The 19,604-nt window shown below is 42.6% G+C and overlaps 2 protein-coding genes across 5 annotated transcripts in view; one reads left to right on the plus strand and one right to left on the minus strand.

Annotated features, from left to right (window-relative positions):
* LOC148518781 (cytochrome P450 2C23-like) overlaps nt 1-19,604 on the plus strand; it is a 395,981-nt gene that overhangs the window by 35,061 nt on the left and 341,316 nt on the right. The gene's annotated exons all lie outside the window — the stretch shown is intronic.
* LOC148518782 (olfactomedin-4-like) lies at nt 393-6,811 on the minus strand. Of its 4 annotated transcripts, XM_088477190.1 has the most exons (6): nt 6,751-6,811; nt 6,430-6,432; nt 5,970-6,109; nt 5,164-5,376; nt 4,604-4,754; nt 393-1,189 (listed from the first exon to the last, which is right to left on the minus strand). In XM_088477190.1, the coding sequence occupies exons 1-6, from the start codon at nt 6,809-6,811 to the stop codon at nt 393-395; spliced, it is 1,365 nt and encodes a 454-aa protein (XP_088333316.1). The 4 variants fall into 4 exon arrangements, with proteins under 4 accessions (XP_088333316.1, XP_088333314.1, XP_088333317.1 ...); XM_088477188.1 differs by lacking the exon at nt 6,430-6,432 and having other exon boundaries at nt 5,970-6,143; nt 6,755-6,811; XM_088477191.1 differs by lacking the exon at nt 6,430-6,432.

A 19,604-nucleotide genomic window follows, 5' to 3' on the forward strand; every position in this document is an offset into this window, starting at 1 on the left:
TGTATCCTTTAACAGTGTGTTTAATAAAGTAAATGAAATAGAGTGGCTTGGCTTCTGCAAGTGCTATTCTTATATTTTTTTATTTCAGAACATTTAAGCTATGAAACAGATAATGTTTACTCTGATACTATAGGACTCTTTTAAAGAGAATTAGATGAGTACCAATTATAAAAGCAGTGAAATAATACAAAGAGTGATGCTAAGGGGTAAATTTACTAAAGAGAGAGTTTTTAGAAGTGAGTTTTAAAAGTGATGTTGCCCATAGCAACCAATCAGATTCTAGCTATTATCTTCTAGAAGATGCTAAGGTTAAGTAGAATCTGATTGGTTGCTATGGCCAACATCACTTTTAAAACTCACTTCTAAAAACTCTCACTTTAGTAAATTTACCCCTAAGAGAGGGATTTAAAAGAGAGATCATAGGTGACCAGATAGCCATCATTGTATATGTAGAGCTTATGGTCATTGGAATTGTAGGATATGCTCTGAATTTTCTGCATCATCTTGTCAAACAGGATGTTCACATAACTTTCCTTACTAGTGCTGGTATCATATATATAAAATATCTCTTCTTGCTTAGCACTGATGAGTCGCGTGGTGTACATAACCCCACAAACCATAAATGCATTAGTAAGGCTAAGCTTGTATATTGATGTTGTCCATGTTTGCATCAGATCAAGAGAGGTTGCATTGAGTTTTCCAATTATTATGTTTCCGTCAGCCCCTTCTGTTGAATAAAGGACCCACAGTCCATATTCATCCCCCGCCATATCTATATCTTGGTACTGGGAGGATGAATAGGAGAATCTGTTGTTGTAAACTGCATTAGTGAGTCTCTTGCGATCTATCTTGTTAGTGGCTATGTTGAGCTTACAGATATCCCCACCTTGGTAGCAGTTATAGTATAAAGAATTGTTATAAAGTATCATCCCACCACCGTTACCATATCCAGAAACTGATCTATCTTTGGCATTCTTGTACAACAGAAGATCATTATAGGTAGGGTACATCCGTACATTACTGAAGTAAAATGTATTGTACTCAAGAGGGGCCACCCAATATAGTTCTTCAGCAGACCCCAGAAATGAGTCCTTTCCCCATCCGCCAGCGGTGTAGCTAAATCCTCTCCAGTTGAGTTGGACCACCAGGGGTTTACTAATATTCACAATCGTACCATGTTCACACGTACCTGAGAAAAAGTGTTATAAAACATTAGTAGTGGAGACATTTTATATTTAATTTATATTTAATTACCTACACTATACTGTAATGTGCTATTATTTCTAGTAACACAATTTTGTGAGTACGCTATGTATTAAAAAATTTTACAGGGAAGACTCAAAACTTATTAATAGCAGCTTGAAAATATTTTTTTTCAAGTTGTCGGGATGTACTCATGTTTTTCGAGGATTGACCACATTTGCCATATGTATCAATCTCAGGAAAGTGAAACTTTCTGGAGCTTGTACCCAATAGGATGCACCATCTATAGATGGCGTTGCTTAATTGAAGCCTATGAGCTTCTTTTTGGAGCATTCCCCATGAGGGATCCAGTAGGATCATAATAAAACGCTGCTGATTGGCTATGAGCTGCTGAAGTGCAGGAAACCCAGTGGAATCCCTGTCGGTCAACTAGTTCTCTACTGTATAATATTTTTTGTGGACTAGGAAACTCATTTTTTTATTTTGCGAAGACCAGGATACCTACTGGACAAGAGGAGGGAGGACAAGAGGAGGGAATAGGCAAGTATGTAGTGTGAGTGAGGAGTGAGTAAATGAGTGCATGTGTAATAAAATATTAAAACATTCAGTGCTTGTGTTTTGTCATATTTGATAATAATTTTTTTCCACAGTGGGGGTGCATTGCAAATGGCCTGCTGGCACTTGTATTTCTACAATTGCCATGGGATAGGCTTGCTGGTACCTCTATTTCCACTGTGACAAACAATATTAACCATTTATTTACACCATTACCAGGAAACTCATTTTTTTATTTTGTGAAGACCAGGATACCTACTGGACAAGAGGAGGGAGGACAAGAGGAGGGAGTAGGCAAGTATGTAGTGTGAGTGAGGAGTGAGTAAATGAGTGCATGTGTAATAAAATATTAAGGGGTCTAGTTACTAAGCAGTGTTAGGAGACAGAGTGAAAAGTGATAAGGTGCCAGCCAATCAGCTCCCAACTGTCATTTTTGAAACACAGCCTGTGAGATGGCAGTTAGGAGCAGATTGGATGGCACCTTATCACTTTTCACTCTGTCTCCTAATACTGCTTAGTAAATAGACCCCTCAGTGTTTGTGTTTTGTCATATTTTGTAATATTTTTTTCCACAGTGGGGGTGCATTGCAAATGTCCTGCTGGCACTTGCAGTTCTGCAAGTGCCATGGGATAGGCTTGCTGGTACCTCTATTTCCACTGTGACAAACAATATTAACCATTTATTTACACCATTACCTATGCACCCACTGGTCAGCAGTGCAGGGAAGAGCCCAGGGTTGGTAAATGCTTGGGAGGGTGACCCCATTTTTTGTAGGGATCTCTACTTTCTGAGAATACCCTGCCCTGTGCTGACGAGTTTGAGGCTGGCTAATGGTTTGGCAGGGGGTCTCCATGCTGTGTGTCTACCAGCTGTGCCATTACCACCACAGCTGGTTCAGTCCAGTGCTGGTTAAAGGAAAATAGGGGGAACCCCATATTGTTTTTTTCCACAGTTTTTCTCTACCAGCCCGGGCTCAGAAGTCCAGCTTTGTTGTGGAACGCAAATAAAGAAGTGCCATCTTACTTCCGGGATTCATGAAGGTCACTTCCGCACATGAGCATGCTGCAGTATCTGGCCAATAGAACTAAGGGAGGTGATTGCCAATTTGTGGGGACATTTAAGGGGTTCTAGGGATATTGTCATGCAACTTCTAAGGAAGAACCACTATGGTTCAAAACATGTTAAGCATGGCTATTTGTAGAGACCTATGGGCTATATCTGTGGACTTTCCATCTTCTTGTTCTACTGGGAGAGGGCTCTGTTTCTGGGACCTTGCCTGGCCTTGCTGTTATCACCTTTGGCATCTGGTAGGACTCTTATGACAGAGGAATGAGCAGGTGATTTGTTTACATACTGTACACTGTTTTATTATGTGAGTGTAATATATATTAAATTGATTTTTATTGCCAAAAGGCCTCTGCACTACTGGTCTGTTTGTGTATCTCCCAATCTCATTATTAATTAGACAGAGAAACAGGCAGATGCATCTTCTGGTTAGTAATTAAAGAGATATAATAAAGGTGGAGGAGGAACAGTGATATGCACTGGTGCTCTGTCCATCTGTAAGAATTTTGAATTATATGAAATTGTGACAAAGAAGGATTGTTTCAATATTATTCACTCAACACAAGGAAAGATTATTAAGGTTGAATATTATGATATATTCTGGACTTTTGACACCTATGAATGTACTCACCTGGGTGAATTGTACTACTGTTCTTTTGTTAATGTTGCATTGTACAGTAAATACAGTATGTTATTTTAGTCCATTCAGAGAATATGTGGATTACATGCAAATAGTGTTTGCGCCAGTGTGACATAAACCAACCCCAATTTTTTCTATTTGGTAATAAGAAGTACAGTGGGACTTCTTTTGATGTGTTTTTACAGGTAGCAATCTTTTTTCACAATATGCATACATATTTCTTTGCATAGCTGATTATTTTTACCAGCCCAAAATAAGTTTGCAATGATACAAAATACGTCACAGAATCTGTACATTTTTCAAAAAGGCATTCTTCTGATGGGTGGAGATTAGAATTGTACAGTACCTACATTACTTTTGAAGCTTTTTACAGCTGTCTGTGGACATTTTAAGAAGAGATGTGCACTGACCCCTGTGTTTTTGCTGTGGATGTGGATTTATCTTTGTGTCTTGGTTTTAGTTTTGGTTTTGAAATACCACCCTCAAGTGTTTTGCTTTTGGATCTGTTTTTATTTTTTAAATGATAAAAAAATAGCTAAAATAACTGCAAAACTAAGTCGGGATCCGTGTCAACTTTGAACTCCAAAGTGATTCCGAACTCGGACTCGGTTTGATTTAGAACCCCTAAATTCAGTTGTTGTTGGTTTTCTGGAAACCGGTCCTGCACATCTCTAATTTTAAGATAGTAGTTGTTTTTTTATGGCAGATGCCTACCAGTTGGTAGGTGCATAGCTGATGTGAACAGTGACAGGCTTGGGCACATGCAGACCCTTTTATAGAGCCAAGTCAACAAATCTTGCATACAGTATGCAGTCTAGACAGCATGAGCTTCAAGTTTGATGAATAAGATCTACCAAAATGTAGAGGTAAATATAATATATTTTATTATATCTACTGGGTCCCTCCCACAATAAAATAAAATAATGATTCTGAGGGGAAAAGACAAAAGCTATATTCAATTTAAAAAGATCTTTTCTACAAAAAAAATATTGAATTTTTTATTTTTATTTAATTTACCTTTGTATTTTGCTGTCTATGCTATTATAGTCTGCACAATCAAATACAATAAAAAAAACAGACTCTATGGGGTTAAGTTATCCAACATATACAGTAGCTGACTGCTTAAATCCTGATCTTACCGTAGTCCACTTGTGAGGGTGTGATCAACATCTGGTTGCGTCTACACTCATGCAGGCGGTTTTGTAAAGAGGCAATTTCCCTTCGGAATTCCAGAACATTGTTCTTATCATACTTTTCTAGCTGAGTCACCATGGTGGAAATGTTATGAATCTGTCAAGATAATGAAATATGGACAAATTTATACAGTTACACTGATTTCAAGTAACTAAACTTCTGATAAAACAGAATCCTTATCCTTAATAAAATATAAATATGCAGCAGTTAGATGTATTTTCTTTCCAGTATGTGTCAAATCTACCATACCATGGGTATTAAGACAACAAAACATCAATAAGAAGTTTCATTATGAGTACTGTGCTTATTAGTCATATGTTAGTACCACCTATATAAAAAATTGAGGAAAGCACCAATTATCTTCAGGCAATTTGATGGACCACTTGGCTTTGCAGATAAAGCATCTCTTGAAAAAACTTGACTAAGAAAATATTCATCATAGGCATTTGCTCCCCATCTGGCCTCTGCAAGCCATGAATAGTGACAGAGAGTGGATAACACTTACCTCCATGTATAGGGCTTCCACTTTCTTATTAGAGCCTTTAAAGGATGACTTGAGCTCCGCTGCTAAGGACTCCATTTTAATGATCTCCAACTTCAACAGCTCAAAGTCTAGTTCAGTGTAGGAAACACTTCCCTTCTCCATGAGCTCCACCCTCCTTGTCAAGTTCTTTACAGTTTGCATATAAACATCCAGTTTGCTTTGGTAGTTTTGTATCTGGCAAATTCAAAATTAGTAGTATTTTACAACTGTCCCCTTATGTTAAGTGCTCTCAAACCAATCACACCACTCTTACTCTTGTTCTATGTGATCTTCTCTCTCTCTCTCTCTCTCTCTCTCTCTCTCTCTCTCTCTCTCTCTCCTTGCTAATTGTGTTCTTGTTGAGAAAGAAATACTTAAATGATCTAGCCTTACTCTATTCTCTCTCTGTTTTTCAATGGCTATTTTTGTGCATCACTCTAATAGTTCTCTGTAACTCTACAATTTGTTTCCTCATTTTCTCTTAGTCTTTCACCTGACTTCTCTTGATTTTCTCTACATTTCTTTGATTCTTCATTTTTTATCCCGCTCTAAGGGGTATATTTTCTAAAGTGAGATTTTTTAGAAGTGGAGATGTTGTACATGCAACCAATGAGATTCTATCTATTATCTTCTGGAAGGTGCTAGTTCAATGTTAAGTAGAATCTGATTGGTTGCTATGGGCAACCTCTCCATTTCTTAAAACTGTCACTTTAAATATAACCCTAATTTTTATATTTCCTCTAGAGAATCCATGCACCCTCTCAGTTCTCTCAAATGACAGTGCTTACTTTAGTGAGCTCCAGCTGAATGCTGAGACTCAGGTTATAGTTAGATGTCTCCAGAAACTCCATACGGTGTGCAGGGAAGGTGGGATCGGACAGCATAACAGAGCATTGACAAACTCCATGGTCATTCAGAAACCCATTCTCTATCCTCTGGTTTGAAAAGGATTTGCTTGGATTCTAGAGAGACAAAAGTATCATGGAGAGTCATAATGAAACACACACCTGTTTGGTTTAAAATGTACTATTATACTATCAGCAAGCTACCTATATGAATTATACTATATTAATCATAGTCACTAGTCTTGTGTGTTTGTAGAGCCAGCCTCCCAACCTAGGAATCTCTAGCTGTTGTCGACTAGAAAAGGGTTTCCCAAACATAGTCCTCAAGGCACCCTGGCAGTTCAAGTCTTAAATCGATCTATGCTTCACAGGTGACTAAATTGGAACCTCAATTTCATTATACCATCTGTGCACAAGTAACATGGATTCCCTTAAAACCTGGACTGTTAGGGTGCCATGAGGATGAGTTTGGGAAATCCTGGACTAAAAGATTGTTGGGCATGATCAACGTCTACTGTAGGTCAACAACAGCTAGAGAGCAATAAATTATGTTTATGCTGAGAATTCCCACTTCTAATTATCATGATGTAACATAAACTGACCTCTTAATTTCATATCCTTATGTTGTGATTTCTATCACTTTTGCTTATCCAAAAATTAATATCCCTAATTTCTTTCCTATCCTGCTATGCCTTCTCTATGTCAGTCCTGCCAAATCTTATACTTACCAAAGTCACAAATTGAACCTGGCAAATCCCCAGACTCAACAGCAGTAAGATCATCATCTTGTTTTTTCTGTTTGTCCTATGTGTGACTCTTAATATCATAAAGCTGACTTTATATACATATCTTGACACAGGGAGGCGTGACTTCTGTTACCAATGAGCCTTCTCAAGTCTCACCATTTCCTGGACCCCTTCACAAATATTTGTTTGGCTTTACTGCTCAACAATAGACCACACACGGCTTAATCTGGATTAACTAACTATGGATGGTTATTATTGATTTAGAGTGTTTCCATGGACAAATCAAACTAACTACAAATGACTCTACCTCAAATATGTTATGTCGTTAAAAGATCTAGCAAGGTTTCTACTTTTAGAAATGTGGGGTAAATAAGATGGGTGATTTGTGATAGGGAGGAATAAGATGCAAATATTTATTTTCTTTTGTGTAACAAAGTGAAGGATATATGAATTTGAAAGCCTAAAGAGATATAATAGTTGTTTATTCTTCTCATAATGTCCCTATCTGATATGACATGGATGAAAAAAATATCTATAATACCCCTTTTCAGACATATAATACAATTTTTTTTATTGTAATCAACATAACAACAAATTGTCATATGAAATTACTGTGTAAAACTTGAGCACAATAAGCTGCAGATAACAGAAAGACTGTGGAATAACCCTGACATACATAACCTAGGTCAGCGTTTTGAACAAACTTATAGCAGACGGGAAAAAACTGTCATGCACATGCCATGAACGTGCCATCAAAGTTCTAAACCTCTTATTTGATGGTAATTTAAATAACCTATAAAAGGAATGGCTCAAATCGAAGGAGATGTTCCTAGCTCTCTTTTAGACCCTTTATTAATTATTGCTAGGCTACCGCATCCCAATAATTTTTCCTGCAGTCCTAACCAGGTGTTCCAGTGCACCTCGCACGATTGCAGTGCAGTTGCCAAACCAAATAATAATACCAAAAGTCAAAACACCTTCAATTGTGCACCTATAGAAATTCAGGAGAAGGCGTTTACTCACGCTGGCCACCCTCAGACGCTTTAGAAAAAAGAGGTGCTGCTGTGCCTTTTTGAGTAGAGACATAGGGCTATATTTACTAAAGTGTGGGTTTTTAGAAATGGAGATGTTGCCCATAACAAACAATCAGATTCTAGCTATAATCTTCTAGAAGGTGCTAGATAAATGTTAATTAGAATCTGATTCGTTGCTATGGGAAACATCTCCATTTCTGCCACCAAACCACTTTTTCTGAACAAACCAGTGGACTACTACAACCGCAAAGGCTAGCATTCAATAGCTCTCTAGGCTGTCGTTGATCACAATTATTGGTAAGCATCAGTGCACAAGATGTGTATAGTAATAGTAATACCTATTATTTTCAGTTTCAAAGATGTCTATTAGCTGGCCTGGATGTGTCCATGATGCCCAAATCCTTTCCAAATCTGACCTGTGCCAGATTGCAGAGGAGAAGCAACATGGCTGGCTGTTCTCTTGAGAGATAATCATACAATATATGGTCATTTTTGTGATGCTTTTCTCTGCAAGTTCAAACATTTAGGTATTATCTTGCAATTTCTGTCCAGTCCCAGTTATGGTGTCTTCCTGTCCTACATACAGGGCCGGATTACCAATGGGGCGGGTGGAGCTTTAGCTCCACGCCTCCCATCAAAATAGGCCCACAGCATCCGTTGTGCTGCAGCAGACAAAAAAAAATGTTCCTGCTAGGCTGCTACAGCCAGCCTCCCCTGTCTGCGGCTGTCTGAAGCTCCGCCCCCGGCACCCGACCACCTCCTCCCTGCGGCCATCTGAAGCTCCACCCCCGGCACCCGACCACCCCTCCCTGCGGCCGTCTGAAGCTCCGCCCCCGGCACCCGACCACCCCCTCCCTGCCCTGTCTGCGGCTGTCTGAAGCTCCGCCCCCTGAGAGCCCAGCAGCAACCGACCACCCCCACCCCCTCTCTCGGCCGCCGCCCGCAGTCCAGACGCTGGACTGATTCATGGAATTGTATGTGCAGTGGAAGGGTTCGGGTTCAATAGCCGTCCCAGCACAGAGTGTCTCAGCTCCGTGCTGCATGCCATCACAGCTGCCACCCCCACTACTGCAACCTTAAGCAGCCGAGCAGTAGGAGGAACTTATCTCCGTGAAGGCAGCCCACGTAACAGGGTGACTGATCCGGACTCTCTGACTCAGGGTGACTGATCCGGACTCAGCTGACTGCTGATTGGATGTTATGTCCAAATGGCTGCTGCTGATCTGAGCCTCACACATTAAAAAAGTATGCTGCAAACACTGACTATATTTTATTGATCAATTTTCATATACAGTATATATATATATATATATATATATATATATATATATAATGTGTTTGTATCTATATATGTGTATATATATATATATATATATATATAATGTGTTTGTATCTATATATGTATATATATATATATATATATATACTAATTTATGTATGTGTGTGTGTATATATCTTGGAGTAGCACTCACTTTTAGAAGTTTGCAACAGCTGGGGTGCTCTTCAGGCTTTGTCCATAAGACCCAGTCCACAATAGTTAGATTTAAAGAAGCGCACTCACCAGACTAGTTTATAAATCGTAGAAAAAATTCCAACACTTTATTTATTCATAGGAATACCCAAGGTAGCCATAGGTCGACATTTCGGTCCCTGCAAGGACGTTTCTCAAGACCACCACTTCAGCATAAAGTCAGCACCATGTGAACATAACCAACACCAGGTACCAGTACACCTCTATATAACACACAACCAGGAAATGGCCTAAAATCAGGGGCGGATTGGGATGGAAAACCAGCCTGGGAAATATATGGAAGCAGCCCTAATTGGGGCGTGGTCTGATGAGGGGACGGGGTCCCTCCTCATATGGCTTGATTCTGAGTTGGACGCAGTTGTGGCATTCCTTGTGTTTTTTGCTGCAGTTTCGGCTGTGACTTTATGCTAATGCTGCTATAATGCCCTTCCCTGGTGTACATTCATGCGTCCACATGTGCAAGGACTGAGACGCCCACTGTCAGTGTCTATAGATGCTGCAATCATGCTTTGTGCGTCTTTAGATGCTGCCATCAGTCACACCATTGAAACTTTCACCAGCCCTGTGCTAGGTGCAGATCATCCGTCTGTGTATGGCCTCCAATGTGAGCAATTCAGCATCTCTGTACACAACCACTTTCAGCGACACACCTGCGACACTACAATAACACGGCCATTCTGCCATACATCTGCATCTGATTAGCCAACCTCCTGTAACTGCCCAGAAACGCCCATCACATTTCACTGTATCATGTGTGCATCTGAGTATGTACTGCAACTCTGGGTCTGATTCAGAGCCGGACGCTCTGACCAGAGCGCTCGCTCTGAATCAGGGCCCTCCTATCTAAACTTGGAGTGGCCTCTTGGATGCTCGCATAGCTGTGGGTTACCACCCACAGCTTATGTGAGCGTCCATGATGATGGTCACGATGGTCAAGACCATCGGGCTTGAGACGAGACCCTGCGGTAGGGTCTCGTTGCCGCAAGCCCTGGAGTGATTTTGGCTCTATCAGAGCCAAAATCACTCCCACTGACATCACTAGTGATGTCAGTGGGGCCGGACCCAGACAGTAGGCGTTCCCATGGGAACACCTCCGTCTGGGCAGCCAGGCCCCCGGCACGCCCACCAAAGGGGGTGTGCTGTCACTCACCATCGACAGCATGCCCCCTTTGGTGTGAGACCCGAGCGACGGCTTACCAGTCGCTCGACGGGCCTCCCACATGCGCACTTGGGCACCATCGACCCGCTTGTGAGCGTACAGCACTCACGAGCGGGTCTGAATGAGACCCTCTGTCGAACACCATCAGCATGTTATGTGTGGTGCAACTCAGATGAAAAACATCGCTCCACTGCATCCAACATTGCCACTGTGACTAACTGAAGCAGGCCCACAATGCTGTATACTACTATGCCATAGTGGTGCTTGCTATATAAAAACACTATGAAGGGACCTGCATATTTACATAATGTCACTCACCTTCTATCTGCTGATGTCACTCATTATAAAAATGTTCAGAAGATAGAAAATATCAATTACCAATAAATAAATTAGTAAACATTCTGCCTGGCATTGACAAGTTGGGTTGGGTACGGGATGCCGGTGCTTGGGATCACGACAGTCATAATCCTGGGCACCGGCATCCCATCAGGGATAAGGATACAGACACCGGTCGTTGAGTATCCTAACCCTCCCCCTACACCTCCCTCCCCACTGCCTAATCCTAATTCCCCCCTCCCATAAAGGCCTAAACCTAACTCTCCCCCCACCCCCAGCAGCTTTACCCTAATCCTCCCCCTAGTGCCTAACTATAACCTAAACCTTACCCCAAACTTACCGTCGGAAAATAAAGTGGACGGTCACTTCAAAGACCGTCCAGTTCTTGATACGTTGGAATAAGCAGCACTTTATTTTTTCATATAAGAAGCCTGCGGAGTGCCCTCTGTTTATTTATATACAGGACACCATCTGCTATTAAAATTGTGGGAAGGCACCCTGGCAATATTTATATAAGCACTGAGTGCCCCATAACATGCAAATACATGTATATAATATATATAATATATATATATATATATATATATATAATATATATATATATTCTCTCTCTATACACGTATACACAAACCATATCTAGAAATGGCATAATCATCTCTGAATAATTAACATGTGCAACCATATAAGTAACACACACAAGGACACCTTAAAAAAAATAAATATATATATATATACATATATATATATATATATATATATATATATATAAAATATATGTTGCATTGCTGATGTTAAAGTAATACTGATGAGTGATAAAGGAGCTGTATAAATAATACTGAATGTAGACATCTGTGGGCTGCTGGAATGAGCTTGATAAGACAAAACTACTTGAATATGGGAATAGAAAGTAAGTTTTCCATGATTCAGTACATAGGGGCCTATTCATTAAACCTAAAAATTCTCTAGAGATAATTAGGTTTAGAACTCGCATGGAGTTCTACCTAATTATAGGTGGAATTCATCATTCCACCTCTCCATAAGTATCTATTCCGAAAAGTTGTCATTTTTGCGATGACAGCTTTTTGGGAAATAGATACTTTTCCCTGCCTACACTACCTTATCGCATCTGGAAACAGTGCTGCGCATGCGCTGTTACATCTGTAAAACCAGCGCATGCGCAGCACTGCCTACAGATGCGTTGTTTGTGTACCCCCCCAACCCCCCTCCCCCCTCCGCTCACCTCCCCCCCCAGAACTACCTGTCCGCGCAGCAACCTCTGGCTCCGTCCTGCTGGTCTGTCATGTCGTTTCCCAGCAGACCACATAATAGATTAGAAAAAAAAAAATTTTTTTTTCTAAACTTTCTTGTGCTCAACAGGGGAGCACACATGTCCGACCAGCCTCCGGAGCCTGAGGATGGAGCAGAGCGCCGGAGGGACTCGTCGGCGGACCTGCACATGCGGATACAGGTAAGTCGATTCAGCTATTCGCCACCTCACAGTGGCGAATAGTAACTGCATCAAATTCCGAAAATTCATAATTTTCGGAATTTGATGAATACCACAATTTCCACATCCCCATACTAATGTATGGAGGGTGGAAATGAATGCAGGGGAACTTAGCAAGGAGATATCTGTGATATCTCCTGTGCTAAGTCTGTTCATGAATACCAAAATAATGTTATTTGAGGAAAATGTCCTTAAAAACGTTATTTTAGTGTTGATGAATAGGCCCCATAGTACATTGTTACTCATACTGTATATATACAGCATAGTTTAACACCTTTTAACCCTGGCTTATTGAAAAATACACACAGTACATACTAGGGGTGAGCGGGTTAGGATTTCTGAAATCCTAACCCCCACGAGCCCCCCCGATCCGAGGCCGATCCGAGTCAGGCTCGACTTTTCCCGCCTGACTCGGATCTGAAATCGAGGCAAAACGTCATCATCCCGCCTTCCGGGTCTTGCGGGTTTTGGATTCTATATAAGGTACCGCGTCGGTGCCATTTTCTCACTCGGCTGTGGACGGTGAAGAGGGAGGGTGGGAGTTAGGGCTGGCTGGGCTGTGCAGTGGCAAATGCAGGATTTCTAGATGCTTGATTTTCGAGTGAGTGTGGACAGTCCATGAAGAGGGCATAATTAGCACTTAATTAACTTTAATATGCATCATACAAAGTATATTGTGTCTCTTAATTCCAGCATATACAGGACCAACGATCACAGTAAGCCATTAAAGGTGACAGTAGGGCCATCCTGCCTGAGCTGAATGTTTTTATTTCAGATGTGGGTACCATTCTAGAGCACTGGAGCAAGTCTGGGGGAGCAGCAGAAGAACCTAGCAATGCCCTGAACATATATGTACATATTGGTCGCTAGCATTGCACTCCTGACAGTGCATGTTTTCCAGATCTCCTAGTTGGTGCACAGGTGTATTGATTACTGGCTGACATATGTTAAAAGATTCACAGGTGGCATAAATTATTTATTTGTGATACTGATAATTTTACTAGTGCTGCATGTTATTCTATTATATTTCTATTTTTATTGTGATCATGGTGTGGGATGGGGAGGGAGGTTTCCAGGCAACCGTAAACCCCCCTGCGTTTGCCTATGCTGTGTAGTGTAGTGTAGTGCAGTGTAGTGTTGTGCTGTGCTGTGCTGCGCTGTGCTGCTGTTGTCCATAAGGGCTGTGTCCACTCCTCCAAAGTCCATAGGGGCTGGCTGTGCTGTGCTGTGCTGCTGTTGTCCATAGGGGCTGTGTCTACTCCTCCAAAGTCCATAGGGGCTGGCTGTACTGTGTTGTGCAGTCAGTTGTCCATAGGGGCTGTGTCCACTCCAAAGTCCTGTGCAGTGTCAAAGTCCTAAAGGGGTGCTGTAGTATTGTCCAGTGGGTGATCTGTCCATCAGGGGTGCTCCCCCAGAGTGCAAAAAAAATAAATATTTTTTCGGTGTTTGTGAATTGTGTGCGCAGCAGCCACACGTGCATCAACAAAGTAGCGCCAAGCGTGCGCTGGCTTGACCGTTAAAGGGTGCTGTAACCCCCAAAGTGCACTCCAAACAAAATAAAAAAATATTTTCTGTGTTTGTGAATTGTGTGCACTGTGGCTGCACTTGCATCAACAAAGGAGCAGCGCCAAGCATGCGCCTGTGTCCCATAAGTAAAAGGTCGGCTGGCTTGTCCATTAAAGGGTGCTGTAACCCCCAAAGTACACTCCAAACAAAATAAAAAAATATTTTCTGTGTTTGTGAATTGTGTGCACTGTGGCTGCACATGCATCAACAAAGGAGCAGCGCCAAGCGTGCACCTGTGTCCCATAAGTAAAGGGCTGGCTGACTTATCCGTTAAAAGGTGCTGTAACCCCCAAAGTACACTCCAAACAAAAAAAAATATATTTTCGGTGTTTATGAATTGAGTGCACTGTGGCTGCATGTACATCAACAAAGGAGCAACGCCAAGCGTGCGCCTGTGTCCCATAAGTAAAAAGCCGGCTGGCTTGTCCATTAAAGGGTGCTGTAACCCCCAAAGTACACTCCAAACAAAAAAAATATATATTTTCTGTGTTTGTGAATTGTGTGCGCAGTAGCCGCACGTGCATCAACAAAGTAGTGCCAAGCGTCCGCCTGTGTCATAAGTAAAGGGCCAGCTGGCTTGACAGTTAAAGGGTGCTGTAACCCCCAAAGGGCACTACTAACAAAATAAAAAAATATTTTCTGTGTTTGTGAATTGTGTGCACTGTGGCTGCAAGTGCATCAACAAAGGAGCAGCGCCAAGCGTGCGCCTGTGTCCCATAAGTAAAAGGCCGGCAGGCTTGTCCATTAAAGGGTGCTGCAGCCCCCAAAGTACACTCCAAACGCCTGTGTCCCATAAGTAAAGGGCTGGCTGGCTCATTTCTTAAAGTGTGGTGTAACCCACAAAGTGCACTAGTCTCCAGCAAAAATAAAAAAATATTTTCTGTGTTTGTGTGCGCCTTAGCCTCACATATATATTCTGTGATTTTAGCTGTTTTTATGCTTTTTTTCAAAAAAATACAGATCCAAAACACAAAATGCCAGAACCCAAAACACGGAAGGGTGGTTTTGGCAAAACCAATCCAGATCCAAAACACGAAGAAAGATCCAGATCCAAAACCAAAACACAAAACACGAAAAGTGGCCGGTGCACACCCTTAGTACATACACGTGACTCACTGTGCCAGTCGCGGCTGCACGCTCCTCAGTCCTTATTGAAAAATACACAGTGCATACACATGTGCCACTCACTGTGCCACTGCCAGTGCCAGTCACGGCTGCACGCTCCTGAGTCCTGCGGCTGCCCTGCCCCTTCTCTCCTTTTCGTTTCTGTCGCTGGTGGCTGCTGGAGGCAGAGCCATGTCCCACACATGCTCCGCAATGACCCATGGGAGGAGCTGCTGCGGCTGGGCATGCGCAGCAGCCCTCCGTCGGCCATTACACTTTACTCCTGAATGAGCTTCTGTGCATGAGCAGAAGCTCATTCCTTATCGCTACCCGATAGGAGCACAGGGTAGCGGCCGTCAGAGCCGCCGGCCAGTCAGTGTACAGCGGCCCAGCAGAGGGGACTGGGGACCGGCCCAGCGGGGACTTTCCCGCTGTCCCGGTGGCCCAATCCGCCCCTGCCTGAAATCACATTAATTAACCAATTATCACCAGCATTTACCAATAACCCACTTAACACTTAATGTATTGAGGCTCATTACCTCATATCATCACTGTATGACCATCACAGAAACCTGTCTATCATATAGGCAGCTTCACTACAACCCACCGGAAGTACCGTGCCGCGTGCAGCATCCAGTGGTATGGATATTACTGAGACCCACGCCATGTCAACACATGACAGGCTTGCATTTCACAGAGCCCGGAAATCAGTCACCACATCACATGCGGAACATAGTTAGCAAACCGGAAGTGCCGCACCACGTGCAGCTTCAGTAGTAAAGCACCAGTGGAACACAGGTCATAGCTACACATAGTGAGCATGCATTCCATCTAACCCAGAAATTAACACATCTTTATAGATCACATGTCCAGCTGTATATCTCACACCTGATGTTATAATCCACTACAATGTGGGTCACAGTACTAACACCCTAAATCATGAGAACGCAGCACCCAAGGGTGATCCACGCCCCCAAATCATCGCGATTTAAGCATTAATAAAAATGTGTATTCAGTGCCATATATAGAAGAGGTGGCCAGATGTCTGGTGTTAGCATCCAACTATACCATAATATACAGTACCACAATACAACATCTACAGACAAACTACACAATACAAACATAAAACATGTATTTAAAATAAGTCAACGATATACAGATAGTATATCAAAGCATACCAGATTGCCTTTAAACCTCTATACAAGAATCTAAGTCACAAACAATTACATAGGTTGCCACTAATGAATGACGCTTTTAAAGTGCCGATCATCTAACACTATAGATCCATATTGGGGCTAAATGAGATGAACCCATTGTCTATTTTTTTGGAGTAGATTATACAACATGGAACTGCAACTGCAACGTGGCATAATGTGTATCTGGTGCACTGGAATGTAAAATAAAGTATTTCGGATGCATAACGATGTGGCATTATATATATCAGGGGACACTGCGATGCTGCATAGATGTACTGGGACACAGTGGTATATAGTGTACCGTGGGCACTACAAAGTAGCATTATGTGTAACGGGGCCACTATAAAGTGGCATAATGCATCTTGGGGTGCACTACCATGTGGCATAATGTGTACCTGGGGCACTAAAATGTGGCATAGGGCCTGATTTCATGAGTCGAATGCATAAGTGCAGGCAGCAGCATCTATTGGCAGTCACCCATCTGCGAATATATGCAAATACCACTATAAACTCCATCCCTTGTGTACATCTGTGCAGACGAACATGCAAGGACTGAGACGTTCACTTTTAGTGCCCAGACATGCAGTAATAACGATTGGTGCGTCCTTATATGCCACCATTGTTCACACCATCCAAACTTGCTCCAGCCGTATGGCATCTGCAGTGTCTCTGTCTGACAATGGCCTCCTATGCCTGACATGCCCACAACACTCCCATAATGCCCACTCAATGGACCATGGGCCATATTCAATTAGGGAGCAAAAAATCCGTGCTGGACTTTTCACTCCACATCTGAGCTTTTCTGGGGATAAAGGACCTCATTCAGAGTCGGTCGTAGCGGCCGCACGGTCGTACGCATCCGATGTTTTTCTTTCTGTGCCTGCGCACGGCTAGCTGTGCGCATGTGCGTACGAGCTCTTCCGATGAAAAATACTGTCGGTCGTAGGGCTTTCGACAAGGAAGTGGATTGCTAAAGTTGATTGACAAGAAAGTCCGTTTGTGGTAGTATACTGGGGTGGTGGTCTGCAAACGGAGGCGTTCTTCAGCGTTTCCAAGCGTTTTAGGAGAGTGCATAAATTATCTGCTTCGTAGGACCAAGAATTGCAGATGCATGGCAGCGTCACTCTACGAACAGGATGATCATCCAGGCTAAGGTAGGCAAGAAGCGTCCGTAAGCCACAACAGTACAATCGTAAATCCGATGTTACTTGCGATGTTTCTAATTGGAACCACACAAACCAAGCAGCTAAGATTGGTGCATTGTAACTATTAACACTGCTAATTACCTTGTAACTGATTTCACTTGCGTGTGCATTAGGGAATTCATATCACAAATGTTTATTTGTGCTTTTTAAACTTATTTTTTTTAAACAGTTTTATAACATCTAGCATTGTGTTTTGCGTAGCAGCCTTTTCAGATACCATACTTTTTAAACCTAGTATACATGGATATAGTTAAATATAGACATTTTGGATTAATTTTTTTTTTTTTTTTTTAAATTCGCCTTTCAGCACAATTTAACTAACAATTGTTAGGGCAACAATTGCATATAATTAAAAAAAAAAAACACAATTCTGAATAAATAAATAAATAAAAAAAAAGAGCTTGAGACATTGGTGACAAGAAATATGGGGACTAGACAACAGGTGAGGGAGGGGATATCCAGGGCTACTTTCGTCGTTTGGGCTGGCTCGGAGGAAGAGGTAAGCTACGGACAGCCGACTGGCATGTAACACGCCAACTGGCCTGGCCAGAGGTAGATGGGATTTCCTCAGGCCTAGGCATAGGGCTCTCCATACTTGCGGAGGTGGCTGTTGGGCTGCCAGAGGTGGTGGTCCTGTGAGGAAGGGAGTCTTGCTCCATCATGGCTGGTGGGTTTGCCTGCTCCTGGGTATTGGCCCAACGATCAAAGGCCCCAGCAATGGTCTCCAGGGCCACCGCCATCCTCACCAGAGTGGTCTCCATCCTCAGGAGAACACATCTGTTCTCCTGAGTTTGGGAGACCAACCTGGTGAGGAGAGGCACTGCTCGGTCTGATGGTTGCCCTGGAGTAGACTCCACAGGGTCCCCAGATGGAGTACTTGGATCCTCCCATGCAGAGTCTCCATCTGTGCTGGACCCAGACCTGACCTCAGGAGCAGGCACTACCTCCTCTGAGTCTGGAAAACAACGAAAAAAAAACATTTGTATTTTTTTCTTTAAAAAAAACGCATACACGTTTTAAATACTTTTTTGAGTCTTAAAAATATTTACATTCTTGCACATGTGGAGCGTTGAAGTCGGCCATGTCAGTGTCCATAGTGGACACGCCGACTATCTCCTCTTCCGTCACACATCCCTGAGCCAACGTCTCCAACCTCGTCAAGGCCAGCTCCTCAGGGATGGGACCACCACCTGTCCCCGCAGCATGGTCCACCCTACTCCGTAGCTTCCTCTTCAACTGGTATTTGAAATCTGTCCAGCTGTCAATGTGATTTGGCATTTTTTAAGGGTTAGTTTTTTAAAATAAAATCTTGCTTTTGTCTTCAGTACACTTAAAAAACGGTAAGAAAATGATATTGTAACGACTTAATGGTTCTGTGGGTTGTCCCCACAGCATTAACAGCCCTGGATATCTCCTCCCAAATCCTGTCTTTGGCTCCAGCCCCCATATTTCTTGGGGCATGGACAAGGTTATCCATTGTCATGGTCACCAATGTCTCAAGGTCGATCCGTGAAAATGGAGGGTTTCTTGGCCTTGGCCTGCTTGGGCCCGCCTCCTCCTCCTCTAGTGGTGGAATTGGATTCCCAGCACCTACAACAATTTTAAAATTAGATAAAATAAAAAAAGTATAATTTTGGAAATATGAACTGTTCTTGTGTTTTTTTCAAAATGTGATTCGCACTTACCTGCCTCAGTTGGCCTCTGCTCACCATGCTCCTCGCTTGACATTTTACAAACATGTGAGAGAGCATGAAGAATACTGCTTGTGCAGGCATTTTTTTTATAGATGTGAGTGCATCCCTGGATTGGTTACCTGTGCATCCCTATTTGCCTAAGTACAATGCACACCTTGCCTGCATTCTGTAATCACTGCATGGGTTGGGCTACATGTGAGCGCATCCCTAGATTGGTTACATGTGCATCCCTATTTGCCTAAGTACAATGCACACCTTGCCTGCATTCCGTAATCACTGCGTGGGTTGGGCTAGATGTGAGCGCATCCCTGGATTGGTTACCCGTGCATCCCTATTTGCCTAAGTACAATGCACACCTTGCCTGCATTCCGTAATCACTGCGTGGGTTGGGCTAGATGTGAGCGCATCCCTGGATAGGTTACCCATGCATCCCTATTTGCCTAAGTACAATGCACACCTTGCCTTCATTCTGTAATCACTGCGTGGGTTGGGCTAGATGT

The sequence above is a fragment of the Taudactylus pleione genome, unplaced genomic scaffold (genome assembly GCF_031769625.1).
Source record: "Taudactylus pleione unplaced genomic scaffold, aTauple2 ptg000199l, whole genome shotgun sequence".
Classification (NCBI taxonomy): domain Eukaryota; kingdom Metazoa; phylum Chordata; class Amphibia; order Anura; family Myobatrachidae; genus Taudactylus; species Taudactylus pleione.